Source organism: Corapipo altera, unplaced genomic scaffold (genome assembly GCF_003945725.1).
Source record: "Corapipo altera isolate COAL_440 unplaced genomic scaffold, ASM394572v1 0, whole genome shotgun sequence".
Taxonomy (NCBI): Eukaryota; Metazoa; Chordata; class Aves; order Passeriformes; family Pipridae; genus Corapipo; species Corapipo altera.
Genome location: NW_020884872.1, coordinates 77,613,996 through 77,630,285, shown reverse-complemented (window position 1 = coordinate 77,630,285; position 16,290 = coordinate 77,613,996). Strand labels below are relative to the sequence as shown.

At 36.7% G+C, this 16,290-nt stretch overlaps 1 protein-coding gene across 8 annotated transcripts in view; it reads left to right on the top strand.

Annotated features, from left to right (window-relative positions):
- Positions 1 to 16,290, top strand: part of YAP1 (Yes associated protein 1) — a 91,828-nt gene that overhangs the window by 71,508 nt on the left and 4,030 nt on the right. For 2 of the 8 annotated variants that reach the window (XM_027638335.1, XM_027638020.1), the window contains 3 exons: positions 2,779 to 2,972; positions 4,474 to 4,521; positions 14,434 to 14,564. In XM_027638335.1, the coding sequence (XP_027494136.1) occupies positions 2,779 to 2,972; positions 4,474 to 4,521; positions 14,434 to 14,564 (373 nt within the window). The remainder of the gene's footprint in view (positions 1 to 2,778; positions 2,973 to 4,473; positions 4,522 to 14,433; positions 14,565 to 16,290) is intronic. The other 6 variants (XM_027638407.1, XM_027638092.1, XM_027638486.1 and 3 more) reach the window with 3 other exon arrangements.

Here is a 16,290-nt window from a genome sequence, read left to right as displayed (position 1 = left end):
CTTGTATGGTGCATTCAGGAAAAACAAAACCATAACATATTGAAAGAATGTTACTGATACTGCACTTAAGTGTTTAACTAAGGTTAGATGCTTAAATTTTTATGAGGTTATCTGTAACATGCCTTGGCTGTGAACTGCATTGAGGCAGGACTCCAAAACCTCCAAAACCAAGATATGATTATATCTTTGGGGACTAAACCGTAAAGGCAGCCGTTTTAACCAAAAGAAATTGACATTTTTCAGCTTCGGTTACTTAATTTTTACAAACTAGGTAGTCTACTTTTAACTTAGATGTGCTTCTTTCCGGTGATTGTAATTTTCAAACTTTCTTCCCTCTTGGCTTTCTACTGTAACTGACCTTCCATCTTGTTTAATAACAGGGTTTGAATCCCAGAACTTCTGAAGGGTAGCACAGACTTCAGATGGAGTTTCTAGAATTAACTGACAGCAGGGGAAGGCTGTCGTTTTCTGTTGTTCCCTACTAACTCCTTCATTACTGCTTTTAAGTTGAAAGAGGGTAAGATATATAAAGCAAAAGGCATGGTCCTGGTTCCAGACTTGAAAAGAGAGAAAGAAGGACATATATTCCCCATTCCAGCAATGTCATGTCTAGCTTGTCTAGAACTGCTAGATGGGCTGCTTTTCTTTTTGCATTGCTTTCTCTAGCTTCAGCTTTGCCCTAATTTGGTAAGTGTAGGTAGTCTAATTGCTGTCAGTCTTCCAGCAAACACTGCCCAGTGGAGATCCTGGAGCATGTAATTAAAAGTTCGCTGCCCACATCCTTACAGGACAGCTGTTGAAGCTGTTTGAACTTCTGCTTAACATTTTCTGGTGTCTTGAGGCCAGTCTTCCTGTTGCTGCCTTAGAGACCACAGCGTGTATAGGAAATCTGGTTACTTAGCTGATTCTGGTCAACTTCTTCCTAAAGTTCAGTTCTGATGGGGAAGTGATGCTGGATGTCTCGTCGCATCAACTGCTTAATTTTAAGCTTTGATCCACAAGAATGTCATCTGCCCACTGGTTTTTTTCCATGCTGGATAAGGATGGGACTTGTGGGTTGGAGTTGAACCTCTGGCCCTTGGTATTCTTTTTGTTGTTTCTGCTTGGCATTGGAATTCGGTTTCTGTTCCTACTTCACTGGTTCGCTTACCTTTACAGGAAGTTTTATCTTATTAGTGATCGTATGTGTGAAGCTCTCTCACTAGTAACTGCATAAAATATTATTTCAAATTACTTCAAGCTATTTGACACCATTTAATTTTGACGTGACTCATGAAAATGTGACCCATCTACCCATTAGACTGTTGACTATGTGCTAGACCAGTTGAAAGGGTAGACTGAAGAGTTGAGTCTGTAACTGGTTTAGTCTTTTTTTTTTGACTTTCTGTTATCACTCCAGTTAGTATATGGCATTTGTTCTTCATATATTACCTCTCAATGGAAAGGTGAGCTGTGGCAAGGGGAAAAGGGAGCAAGGCTTATGGACTGAAGGGCTTTTCAGTGAAAAGATGATACCGATTCTTTATGAGATAGTTCTCCTTTCTTATGGCAGTTATGAGTGTTAGTGTTGCAGGAATCCTCTATATGATGAGAACATTAAATCAAACTAATTCAACAGATGGTTTTCTTTGCCCCAAATCATCCTGTCATCCTAAAAGAAGCTCTCTCCTTTTTTTTTCTGTTTCCATAAACTATAAACCTCATTCCCAGAAAAAAAATATAAACCCCTGCCATTCTCCTATCACTGCTTTATTCTGTAGCATATTGTGAATGTTAACAGATTCAGGCTATTACAGAAAACACAATTGAGAGTTAATTCCAAAAGCCCTTGAAAATGTTGTTCTTGCAATACAGTCAGCCTTTCCCAGCCCTATGTTTCGCTATGGAAACTCCAGTCCCTCTGTTGACTTCAACCATACTGGTATCATATGAGGGAGAAATCCGGCCTGTCAGGTAGATGCATCCCAGTCATGCATTATTTTATAAAATAAAATTGTCTCAGACCTTGATTTTATGGGGGAGGATGGGTTCTCATTGTGCATTAGGCATAGGAAGTGACACTTTTTATTCTCCACTCCCGAGAAAAGATGCATTGCATACTGCTGTGGGGTAAAAGAAAATGAAGCAAAATCTTTCTTATGTTGATGTCTGTATAATTCATCTGCCATTTCTGTATCTGCTCTAATTTTGCCTGTCAAGAAGCTCTAAATAGAGTCTGTAACACTAAAAGCTTGATGTGACATGGATGTGAATGCTTGTTGCATGATCTGCACTGCAGTGGGAAGAATTTAACTTCCACTTAAATTAACCTTTAACTAGATGTAGTTCAGTATAAGTAGGATGATCCATTTTGTCATTCTCTGTGTTCTTGAGTTTAATGATTCTAAGATTTCACATGAATAAAAAAAGTTATTTTATACTATTTGTGTCTAAAGTGAGAATAGTTTATTAGAAAGAAGAGAGATCCTTGTAATTCGACTTGAAATATTTTACTACCACTTTTGAATTTTTCACCAGCTTACATATTTAACTGTTCTCAGAAGCTTTTAGAACAAGTATGCATTCTTAAACAGGAGACTATTACGTTAATTTTACACACGTTGATTGCTCACACATATGAGCATACATTTCACACTTTGAACATCAGTGTAACTGCATGTTTTACACTGTCATGGCTTGTCATATAAATTTTTTATTATATGCCTTTTATGGATAATACTTTCCTTGCATGTATTTGTTTGAATTTCATTTTAAATGTTTATTGTTTTGGTTCCTTAGCCATGAATCAGCGAATCAGCCAAAGTGCTCCAGTGAAACAGCCACCTCCTCTGGCTCCTCAGAGTCCTCAGGGTGGTGTGATGGGTGGGAGTAGCTCCAATCAGCAGCAACAGATGAGACTTCAGCAGCTACAGATGGAGAAAGAAAGGCTGAGACTGAAGCATCAAGAACTGCTTCGGCAGGTGAGGCCACAGGTTAGACACCTACTTCCACTATTTCTTTTGTATGTTATGTTTTGATTTGGCTAAGTTGTTGTTTCAGTGAATCTTAAAGACCTGTGTCTGTACAAAAAGCTTTGACATCTAGAAAGGTCTGAATTCATGCTCTTACTGATATCAGCTTGGTAGTGAAAGTATCTTACTTATCAGACTGAAGGATTTTGGTTTCCTTCCTTATTCCTCCCTCTAAAAGAACTGTGAGAACAGGTTTCATAAACCAAAAAGGATGACAACATGGACTGTTGATATGATTGGATATTCCTCTTGAGGATATATTTCATATTCATTGAGTTCCAAGTCATGTAAAAGGCAAAAAGTTGGTTCCCACAACTGCTTTGGTTTTCCCTTTTAAGTGGAAGAAAGTCTTCAGTTTTAGAACCTGTCGTAGTCTGCAGTATTTTGAAGTATTTTTAAAGTTCATATAAGATACATTAAGGGGGACACCTTGTTGCCAAAATCTTGCCTGTTCAACAGTGGAGTGAGCATGGAACAACTGAATCACTGCTGCGTTTTGAACCCATGGTTTTCTTATGCTGAAGAACTTCAAACTTCATAATTAGGCTACAGGCTATTCCTTTCAGTATTTTTCTACTATATGAATATAGCTGTAGCAGATGTTAAAGTGTAGGACTGGACTTTGCAGTCTCTGGATGTTGAATTCGGGCTTGACCTCCTTTTGACTCTAAGCCTTCTGCTTTGATTTTTCCATCTGAATGTTTTAAGAGTTGCTATCATCTGTGCTAGATACTTAGGGTATTCTTTGGGGTTTTGACACTGCAGAGAAAGCACTAATCTTTTCTTTGAGGAAAACCTTCTAAAAGCTTATCCTTTTCACTTTGGGTGATGGGCCTTGTATCAGAAGAGGATAATATCTTAATGTCCTCAAAGACAGCTTTTCTCTTTCTTCATCACCTGCAGTATTCTGTCCTGGATTCTGACTCCCGTTATCCCCTTTGTAGTCAAGGCCTGTTTTGTAGGAATCTTCAGCATCTCTTGGTGTAAGATGGGTCATCTTTACAGCCGTTACTTTTTATAGTACTCTAGGTAAGAATACATTGCAAAGGTGGTATCAGGACTTTCTCTCTGCTTAAGCACCTGGGCTTCTGCTGTTCCTGCTTTGCAATTAATCCACCAACAAACATTTTACCCTGCGCTAGCATGCTTCTAGGTAGGCCTTCTAATTGTCTTCTTGCCTCAGTTGTCATTGAGAACCTGACTAACTTTGGACCAGGTGACAGCCAGTTTTCTTCATGTTGTTCTCTCTAGTCGTCAAGCTTATCTGTCAAATACTCATCCTTGGTAAATCTGTGAGTTTTGTTTCACTGTGTCATGATTTTTATAGTTTCTTAACTCCCTTATCCTGTCTCATCTGGCCTGTCTTGGGGGCTTGATACTACAAGATGGTGTTTGTAAGACAGCCTGCATAGGTAAACCATGCAGCTAAAGTAATTTTTATCCATCTTATTTTTACTCTTAGGCATTGCGGAATATCAATCCCAGCACAGCAAATTCTCCAAAACATCAGGTAGGCTCTTAACTGATGTTTCAGCATAATTAGAAAAATGAAAACATTAAATTAGGCTATCAGGGAACTTTTTGCTACATAAAGGCATTCTAAGAACAGAAAAAACATACGAACAAAACCAAGCTCTGCCATGCGAATTTTTGAACTACTTTTCTGGTCGTGACCCTAAACACTGTTTTTTAAGAGTGCTGCATTACCACAACTTTATATCAATATTTAGGAGCAAATGAGGAATTCATTGCACATTTTTCTGCATTGAAAACAACCTTCTTGTTTAGAATTCTTGAGGATACTGCTATTCCAGTCCCGTTGTCATCAAGATGTGTATTTAAAAGAAACTATCTAAGGTAGTAGTTAGTGACTTTTAAGTACTGTTCATATGAATGTTCTTATCGGTTTGTTTAAACAGGTATGATCTTAAAGAAGGATATCTGTAATCAGTTAATAAAAAGTCACTTGAAATATTTATGATTTTTAAACATGCACAGGTAACAGAATTACTTAATAGATTAGACTAACAAAATAATTGCTATGCAATTATATAATACATAATATGTAATTATTCCATTTTGACATTTAGCAGGCTCTTTCACAGGTACATTTTCCAAATAGGAACAATTCAGAAAAGCCTTTCAAGTTCAGACCAAAACAAAATTGCTCAAAATGTGAAACATAATAAACAGGTTAATGTGATCTTCTTTTAGTTTCTAAAGAAGTTGAATATGAAATGAATCTCTGAAAGGGTGATTTATATGTATATTTAGAGAGCTTCATGTTTGCTGGTGCTAACAGTATTCTTAATCTGTTGGTTCTTTGTACAATATTTATATTGGCTTGTATTGTACTTTTTGTTTTAAGAAGAACAACTGTATGCACTAGGCAGGAAAAGCAGAATAAAAGAAAGTATCCTGTGTTTGAAAGCCATGGTGTACTGGTGTACTATTGCATACCACAAAATTTGTATGTTACTATTTCAGAGAAGAGGAGCCTCAGACCTTAGAAATAGTGCTGACATCCTGGAATAAATACTTTGCTTGGCAATACCAGTGCAGTTCTTAAACTGAAGCATTTTAATTGAGATGTAATAACTTGATTCATTTACAGACCATTAACCACATAATGATCTTGTCAATCAATATTAGATACTATTCTAGAGGAGGAAAAAAAAATCCTTAAGAACTGTGAATATACAAGAGAATAAACAAAGGAGGACACTCCTCCACACCAGTTGGAAACACCTTATCTTCTGGCCTAATAGGTCATTCAGAAGGATTCAGGAGGGATGTTTTTCTTACTGAATGCCAAAAGCGTATTCTATGTTGTCTTGTATGCCTGGAGCCCTGTCATACCATTGTTCATTCTTCCACAGTATCTTCTTCCTGTAGCCAACTCAGAAATATGCAGCGAATGGAGAACTTTGGTATCAGTTTCATACTTAACTCTATAAGATGAGATTTTTGGAACTTCTTGAAATTCTGGCTTTAAATCCTAAAAAGCTGCAAAAACTCAAAGGGCCTATACTGATAATTCATTAAATGCCTATCTAGTCATCACTCTGCTTTGGGATAGAAACTGATGAAAAGATTTGTCCAAAAATCAGGATTGCTGTTACATTTAAACTAACTTGATTTGATACCAGGCTCACCTCTATAGTCACCTGCCTGGGATCAGTTTTATTAGTCTGCACTTGTTAATGAGTTAAGGTGTGTTTGAGTGATCTGTTGGATAGAAAAGTACAGAATCATGTCAACTTATAAGTTCTATAGTACTAGATTATTCATGTTGTATCATCTAAATGTATTTTTTGTGTTTTCGTGTGTCACGTCAATAATGTATTGAGCAGCCACAGGTGGAAGAAAGTGCTTAGAGAACTGCTTCTGGAAATTGTTCTCTAAATGCTTCTTGAGGCCTTGTACTATAGAGGCAATTGTTGTCTGTCTTCTCCCATAATGCTATCTGCATATCTGATCAGGTCACAGATGACCTAGTGAATCTGTGAAAAATCTGTAGAAAGAATGAACGTTTCTTCAGTCAACTTTTTCTTTCTGACAGATCCTTTCTTTCTTTTTGAATAAAGTTAATGAAGTCTGAAGGAATTATCTGCTTTCATGATGATAAAGGTGTGCTTGATGACAGAATAATAGCTTCTCTTGCTAAATTTTAGATGTTCTCTTAAGGAATACTGAAAATAAAATCTTCATATGTTCAGTGCTCTTAATTCTGTGAAGACTAAAGTCTTTTGTTTGTAAAGAAATTTTGTGACACCAGCATTCTTAAAACTTGTCTCTAATGAAATATCTGGCTTATATGGATAAAAAATCCTTAACTTTTAATGGGATCTCTGAGCTTTTCTAAATCACAGAATCAAATAGGTTGGAAGGGACTGGTAGAGGTCATCTAGTCCAACATCCTCTTCCTTCTTGACATTTTTGTCCATGTATCTTGGATACAGTACCATGGGTGCATTGTTGTCTATGGTCAGGTTTTTTTGGTACTGAGTGCTCATAGTGTCCTTGCCCCTTTTTATCTCTCTGCTGTGATACTGTAGTGTGCTGTAGTGACACTAACACTCCAGGTGTTATGTATGGAGGCCTTAGCTCCTTCTGGAAGGAGTAAACAATTGCTCAGCTTCATCTGTTTTTAGCAAGCACCGTAAGAGACACTCCTTGTTTGAATGAGGATTTTATTGTAATGCTAAAAATATCCAAGTCAAAGGTATCTGTAGCAAAAACTGTAATTTCCAGACTTATCGTGTGTAAACAAGAACTGTCGATACATCCAGGAAATTTGAAAACACCAAGCATCTGTCCGGTTACTTAACGCTCTTCATTATCAATTATGAAACTTTATAGATGCCTATCTGTCTTAGTTAAGAGATTGAATGACTTGAGTTTCTCTCCATCCCCAGTAGCTCTCCTTCCATTTTTCTGCAGTTAGCATCTGGTTGTCAACAATGTCTCACCTAGAGCAGATGTTAATCAACTTTTGTATATGTCATAAAATTGACCAGATATTAAGTAACAGATTTCTTGCCTTCTGGTATGTGATGGAAAGAAATAGAGACAAATAATGTCAAGGCACTGATGGCATTATTCTTAGATGATGTGCAAACTACTTTCTCATGCTAAGACTGGAAGATTTATTATTTATCTGCTACTAATATCAAGACATTTGTTAGTAAGATCAGCATACTACACAGACATTTATGAGATAGGTTCCTATGTATATGCTTGCTCATTCTGTATCTACTGCTTGTTTCTAGCACTGAAATGAGATCTCTGAGAACAGCCCTGCTTCCCTGCTACTCTGTTCAGCTGTTGCTTTCCAGCTTGGCTTTTCATTACCTCTGTGCTGCTTTCTTGGTAGTTCTGTATACCTGGAATGTGCTCTCTGTTGATTGTTTCCATTCTTTTGTCCTTTATATTGTATGAAGTACCTCTCATATTCTCTGTCCAGTTGACCTAAACTCATTTCTAATCAACTTTTGAGTGATATCCTGGAAATTTCCCTTCTCGGTATAGAATCTGCAGAGACATATGGCCGGTCTGTCACTCTCTGCTGAGTCACTTGGTTTTGTTTCATACTTTTTTCATGTTTGCACTGCATAAAATATATGCACTTACAGTATGGAATAGTTACTGGGTTTGAAATATTATTTTAGTTTCCTATAGTTCCTGGTTTTTTAGAAGTTCATCTTGGTTGATGTTTGACACCTTTCATCAGCTTAGTTGAGAAGATTTTGAGTATTCCAAGTAAATATTAATTTCTTAGAATACTCATAAATTGTTTTACAAGAAAGAATTTTTTTTCCCCAGTCACTTTTCATGCACACCAATACAAAGCTGTGTTACTGTCAGATTTGGGACATGTTCTAGAAAGAAAGGAAGAGGTCATTTAAAACAAGTGCAGTCTTGAATTCTGTACTCTCTGAACTTCCATGATGTTAGTGAGGCTGGAACTTCTACTGAAGACTTCAGGTATTATTTGTGACCCTTTTGTTGGGTTTTAATTGCTTGATAGCTCTTTTTACTAGTGCTAAGTTTTGCTTTATCCCTCGTGGTTTAAGTTTTGTTAGCAGTTTCTTTAGCACAGTGAAACAGAGCAAGGACAGAAAGTTGGTACTCTCCAAAATCAATAACAAAATGTTAGTAGAGAACTGTCATGAAGATAAGGGAGCTGAGCAGCATATATAATATCATAAGATTCCAAGGAAGCAGAAATCAACTTTGTATGCATTTATTTATCTCAGCTTTCATTGAACTGTTGATATGCTTTAGTTAGCAGGAATATTTGACTTCATTAGGTAACAAACTGTTGTTATTCACTGGACTACCTTCCAAAAATCTTTGCAATTGATGAACTGAGTCCTTTAGTCTGTGGCAGTAAATTCAGCATGTAGTAACAAGTCTTAGCTTACTGTCTTTATATTGGCATCTGATTCTAGGAAAGCACTTGTATTTTAGGTAGCTAAAGATTAGTTCAGATAATCTGTGAAGTACCTGTCAATTACTCAGCATCAATTGCACAGAGCTTTGTTACAGAGTACCATGAGGCTTACACATAAGGTAGCACACCTATATAGTACCGTGACTTGGGAAATTAATTCACAGGAAGACTTAGTCAGCTGGCTAGAGCCATCCTAAACTGGGGCTGAAGACTGCAGCTGAGGAGTTGTGTGGTATTTTTTTAAGCAAAATATTTGCTTCTTAATAAAATTACTTCTTGCAGAGAGGTCTGGTAGACATGCTCTGGCAAACTGAACTGCAGCAGTTTAAGATGTTTAACTCGGCTGTCTGCCAGTGATTGCCTTAATAATAAGGCAGCAGAATAGGATGTATTTAACATCCTTTTTGCATAACCTATTAGCTGAAGCATTGGTGCGGCCACACTGCAAGACAGATCAAATATCTGATCTGTCAGAAAAAAACATTTTTCAGCTCAGTCTGTTTTCTGATTTGTCTTAGTGTATGGCCATACAAATGCTAGTTACCAGCTGAAAGGAGGGTAAGAATATGCAAAGGCCATCTGTAACTATCAGTAGAAAGTCGCTTGGAGTTGCCCACTGCGTTGACCCACAGTGATTAAAAAATCGAGATCTTCCTCTGACCTGACTAAAAAACTGCTGCTTCTAAACACTATGAAATAAATCTGAAAGTTTTGTCAGAGCATCAAGGATTTCAGCTTGAAGTGTGATGTCCTGTAGAAATTATGGAGATGTTCCTTGACCACATTATTGTTGAAGTTTCTGGTATTTCTGATGAGCATGCACTAAGGTACTGCTTTAAATACATGATTGGACATAAATAAGCAGACTGAGACCAAGTTGTTGAAAGGGAGTCCTGTGTGGCTGCATTTGGGGGGGGGGGGGCAGTGTATGCTGGCTGCCATCAAAGTATACAAACTGTGGAATTCAGCTAGTTTTACTGCAAAAGCAACATTGCTGTTGTTCAGCCATCTTGGGAACTAAATGCTTTAAATGTTATTCAGGTCCTGAAATAGTAGAGTAGCTTCATTCGTTATTGAAAACCATAGATCTAAGTGAAACTTTATTAGTTCATGTAGCAAGAGTTTGAGTTTCACACACTCTTGGTTTAAGTGGGAGCAGATGAGCAGCATTAGCTGGAAGATACCCAATAGGAAAGATATTTGTATTATTTTAGTAATTTGAAAATTCAGAAGCTGTTGATTGGACTTGCAGCAATTAAGCTTTACAGATCAACAAAATAATTATATTGCTTACTTGTGAAACTAGATCTTTATGGATAAACACCTTGTCTTAGTCTGTAGAGTAAACCAGAACTGCCTTCATTGCCTATGCCTCTCATTGCTTCAGGACACATTTTGTGTCTGTATAGGAGTTGTAGCTCTCTGCAGAGGGTTTCTTGTAGTCACCAGTGCTGCTTGCAGTTGCAAAACTTAATCACAGAAGTACTGCTAAAGCAATTGGGCAGCAAAAGATACAAGTACTGTTGACCGAGTATGAGATGGCCGTGAATAATAAGCGGTAGAGGGAGGCCATTCAGCTGTGCATGGCCTTCCTGATTGCTTACTCCTCCTGACAGATACCTTCCTTACAGAGCTCTGAGACACTTCAGCAGGGCAGGTGTAGTGCTGTGGAACCAGGAGTAGGTAGATACTAAGAGGGTATAAAGCAATGGCTTTATACCTCAAGAGGAATATGAAGCAGGGGCACAGCAAAGGACTGCAAAACCAGACAAGAAGCCAGACTTCCATTACAAAAGTCTATTCCATTTTATGCTGCCCTATCTGTGCTTGTCATGCTCTACATAGCGTTGAGTTCTTTTCTAGGTGTATGCAATAGAATTAATTGTCACTCTGTGAGTATCACCTCTTAAATTAATTTTGCTGATTTTCACAGTTGCAGCACTGAATGATATGTTTTCCCCTTACTCTTCACAAATTGCATAACTCATCATTGCTGAGTTCATTTGTCTTCATCTGTCTGTGTGTCTTCCCTATTTCTTTTGTATATGTGCTGTAACTCTGTGGCCGTCACAAGAATGCAGACAGTTAATACGAAGAAGAAACTAGTGCTGTGTGTCCATAAGTGTTGTGGTGTTGTCCTTCCCCTAAAACTTCTCTCCCATGCCAAGGAAGCTTGTGGATAATTTGATAGTCAAGCAGTGGAGCAGTGGTTGGGGGCAGAAATGTTACAATTGGCACTCTTAAAGTAAATTTATAAAACCAATTAAAAGTATATATTAATTCAAATTGAGTAGTGTATCATATGTTTGATACAGTAAGAATATAAGTGAGTTGCACAAGAGAGTCATCTGCCTTTCCTGAAAAGCACATGAAGATAAAAATGCTCTGAAAAAGGTATTTTTATAAAGTTACTCTGGACATGGTGTGAATGACCTGGAACTGCATGTAAAATTTAATCTGTATGCAATTATGACAAAAAAACCATGGATAAGGTCAGCCAGATAAACTACACAGTGCTGACCTTATTTTTAAAATTATTTAAGGAGATGACAGATCATTTTGGTCTTTTTGTAATAACAAAAATTCAGCTTTTGTGTTACCAATAGGTATTAATCTTTTCTTTTCCCAGAGGTACTTAAAAAAAGTTTGACATACTTACAAAAATAGGATGAGATCAGGTTATAGAAATCTAAGCCAGGATTTTGTCATGGTTTTATTTTTGCCTCCAGACTTTAAATACTTATAATAAAGGATATATTTTAAAGCATGAACTAAAAGCCTAGAGTTCACATTGCTCTGTTTGGAGCTGGGAGAGGCTTATACCCTTCCATACATTTTTTTACATTTAGGAAGCATAAGTTTTTTTATTGCAAATCAGTTTTATAAAGACAGAGAAATGAAAAGACCATTCTTCAAGCAACACAACTTCAGTTTCCATTACGTGGACATTTTAGGAAAAATAATCTTAATACACTCTTTAGGGCTTGTAGGAAACTGCTTATCTTACATAATGATTTAAAATTGCTCTGTATTTGTTTCTGAGTAGTCCATCTTTTTGGGTAATTCCTTTCTCTTTCAGACTCCCAGAATGACATAAGTGTATTACTTAAATGACTAATGTAATAATATTCTTTCAAGGGGAAAGTGCTTCTGACTTCTAAATAAGTATCAGTAATGGTACTTATAAATAGTTAAAAATAGTTGTAGTTTTGCATTTTTAGCAGTGTTGTTGAAACAAGGGTAAAAGTAGTACTAATTTTAAAAATACTAGTTGGACTACATTGTACGTGCCGAAGAATAGGCAAAATACAATTGTCTCTCCTGGCTTAATACAACTCTTTTTAGTGGGCCTTCAGTGAAATGTGAGTAACAGAAAAGAATTTGTGGCTTTTTTCTTTCCTAGTATCAGTAGCTCTTGAAAAGGGGACGTGTATGGATTTCCTCTTCTCTCTTTTTCTCACTCTCAACTATTAAATCAGGAGGCAGTGCTGATTGGAAAGACCAGGCCTACCACACAATGAGATACAATGTCACTTTCATGCTTCACATACAAAAATGAGTCCATGTAGGTTTTGCTTTTTTACTACTCTTTGTGGCACTAGTGTATGATTAAGCTGCTTCTGCAGTTTTGGCTCCTCCTCTTCATCCTAGTCAGGGACTGCAGCTCAAGGAAATAAAGATGCAATGTACAGATCAAACCAAGAGGAAAAGGACAAAGCATGTGAGTGAGCAGTTCTTGCTGTTTTAAGACCTTCTGCCTTCTTCATATCACTGTGGGAAGCATTCCAGGAACGAAAACTTTTTGGTTTTTTTCTAAATGGATTTAGTCTACCTGTATATCAGGTAATTTGTGACTGATGCAAGTTTGTATACTTAGCTGTAAAGTAAGACCTCATTATATAGGCTTTCAACTTGGGTTTAGTACATAAGCAAATAAAAATTATATGGATAAACCTTTATAAATTATTAAAAGGTGCCTAGTATCATGTGATCTGAAAATGAGGAAAGAGTATTATTACTATTTGTTAGAACAGTGGCAAAGTAAATGGTGGTAAGCAGGGGACTGGATTTACTTGAAGTAGGCAGTTGAGTGTGATGAACACAAAAACCAGTGGTAGGTTTGTACACTTTCTGCAAAGACCTAATCAAGTGTAGCGAGAAAATCTTCTAGCGCAAGACATAAAACTTGGTATTAAAGGGATATGTAATAATAATCCACAGGAATGGGAATGAAGCATATGCAGATGAGAAAAGTTAAAAAAACAGGCAGGAGGGAAGTATTCGATATTCAGCACAGTCTGCTGGAAAATAAAATAACCTTAAACTTTTTTTAAAAGAAACCACTTTGAAGAAGAATTGGAGAAAGGTTATTTTTTTATATTTTAAAAGTGTACAGTACAGTAGTCCTTAGGCTTGTCATTGAGAATGGGTGAAGATCTTTCACTTTACAAGTGAGAAATATTGAGTATTGTCAAGACTGACAAGATTGGTTTTGCCTGAGGTTATCTTTCCAGGCACAGCCTGGAAATGACATGCTACTAATAATGGTAACAAGATAGTCAAAAGATTTATTTACCAGTCTTTACATTAACAAAGCTCAGTCATGGTGAGCCATTGATGATGTTTTAGGAGAGTTGCTTGAAGAAAATTATTTTTTCTTTCACATGTTTAACTCATTGATTACTTGTTTAAAAAGGGGGAGAGGGATCACTGGAAATTGCATAAAGTGCTGCTTATCTCCATCCACCTTTAATTTCATGTATTTTATGTTAAAACTTATTTTCATTAATTACTAATGACAAGCTTTATGGATGGTTTGATTCAGGCTGGTGAACAGTCAGATGTGTAAAAATATATATGTAATCTAGTTTTGTAACTTCAGAATAGCAGTGTCTTAAATTTTATGGAGAAATTACTGGGAATTTAAAGAGCTTTGGGATTTATTTGTGGGACAAATCAAATAGATTTGATCAGTCAGAAATTTCAAAATACATGCCTCAAACAGGAAGAGTGAATGGGGAAGACTTGAAATAAGAAAGGTACAAAGGAAGCCAGGGAGTGAATCAGAATTTAAGAGAAACAGGGGAAAAGTGCTAATCAGTAGAGGTAGACAGACCCCATATATTTGGAGTCAGATAGTATTAGCAATTCTTTTTTTAGTCTTAAGAATATACTTAGCGAAAAGATACTGAAATGAATTAGAAAATATTTATGTAAATATACAGATATTTGTATCCATAAATACATTTTCAGTGCAGTCATGCTGGGCATGACTTGTGGAACTTGCATTGTCATTGAAGCCAGGACAGATTCTTGCTTTGTCCTCAGAAACTTAATTTCATTTAACTCTTGTAACTGGAAGCAGTAAAAGCATCAATTATCTATAATGTCACGTATCTGTGTATCTGAAAAGTGCATTCAAATGCCTAACATGATCTCTCTTTTTCCCCCCTCCTGCTGTTCTAGGAATTGGCTCTCCGTAGCCAGCTTCCAACAATGGAACAAGACGGTGGATCGCAAAACCCCGTGTCATCTCCTGGAATGTCTCAGGAACTGAGAACAATGACTACAAATAGTTCTGATCCCTTTCTTAACAGGTTTGTAGGAGTAGCTACTAGAGGAAAAAAATTTGATTTAAAATTCTGTTTGGTACATGTAATAGTTTATTTTGAACATCTGTCTGTGCCAAGAGCCACAGCTGTAAATGAATCTTTCCTTAAATGGCAAGTCTAGTAAAAGTTGAGGATTAAAAGCTGTCTCCTGTGGGAGGAAGTAGTCTGTTCAGACTTGTAGGAAGGTTTTTATTCAAAGTCATAACATGTTTGTCTCTGCATAATCTGTTGACTAACAGTCATTTCAAATTACTGACTCAAAGAATTTGTGAATAGCTTGCTGTGAGATCAAATGAACTGTGAGGCACATTTAGGACTACACCTTGAGGTTAAAGTTTCTCCATTCACCCCTTTCTTCCACTTCAAGTATTTAACAGTATTTTTATTCTCTTAATGTTAGGTTTGCAAATAGTGGCATGTTTCATTTTAAGCGCTGTATTATTTAGAAGTGGCTATTTTAATTCAAGATTTAGAATTTTAAGGTATACACTAGTTTTTAATATAACTTTTTCCTTAATCCCTCTGAGTTGGAGTGTTTGTTTTGCTGGAAATACTGTTCAAATTACAGCTTGCAAATGCTTCATACTAAACATTACAACTTTGGAAAAAACTGCTGGAGCTTGAGATAAATGATGTCTGTATTTTGGGTAACCCCTCAGGAAAATTTATCTCCTACACAGATAAATATGACTAGAAAACTTAATTTTTTGTTAGAGGGAGGGATTATCCTCTGTGGAATTCATCCTGGGATCTTGTGTGAGCTGCAGCTGTGCTGGTCTTGTCATAAAGAATAGAAAGGACAAGAAATGTTAAACCTGACCTGCTCTCCTATGAGAAGGCTCAGTAGACAGATGATGGTCTTGTTGTGTTCTAGTAACATACTAGCTTGAATTTTTGGAAGGCTGTTGTCATCATACATACAGGTCCTCACATCTTCAAAACCTGTTTTCTGAAAGAAATGCATCTTCAGGTTTCAAATGGCCACAGCAGTGGGCTGATGCAGTTTATCCATTGCGAGTCTACACACACGAAATACGAAGTGATGGATCTTTGCCATTAGCTACAAACAGGACAAAAGCTAGAAAGGGCAAATTCATGTTTTGTAATTTTCTGGCAGGTTGATATTTACTGTAAAGTGCAAAAAGATACTGCTTGCCTAGTTGCATATAGGTTTGACTGGGTTTGTGGGCTTTTTTTGTAGCCCTTACTCCACGCAGAAGATTAAAAATGTGTACTTGACTTGAGTTCAGAATATTTTAATTTGCATTTTGATCTGAGCATTGTCTCCTTCTAGGTTATTTTATGTGCATCACCTCATTTAATTCTATCATATGGGTATGGGAAAGGGATTTTTAAGAAAGGACATTTGTGAAAATGCTTTGCTGTCCTGAATTAGATACAACAGTCTGATAATTTTGCTCTAAAGTTCTTGTTGGTATTCCTTATGTTAAAGTTCAGACTTAGGGAAATACTTCGTTCTGTCTTTATAGACTGTATATAAAGTTCCTGGTGAACTAATTTTAGGCCTAGGTCCTAGTTTTAGGCCCTGAATTTGGATATCCAAAGTTTAGGTAGTCCACTGCTTGTATAATAGAAACATTAAAAAAAAAAAAATCTCAGTAAATAATCAGTACACTGGAGCAATTTGAGAAAATGTGCAGTAGTGTTTTCATGTACATAGTCTAATCTTCTGCCTGCTATCTTCAGTACT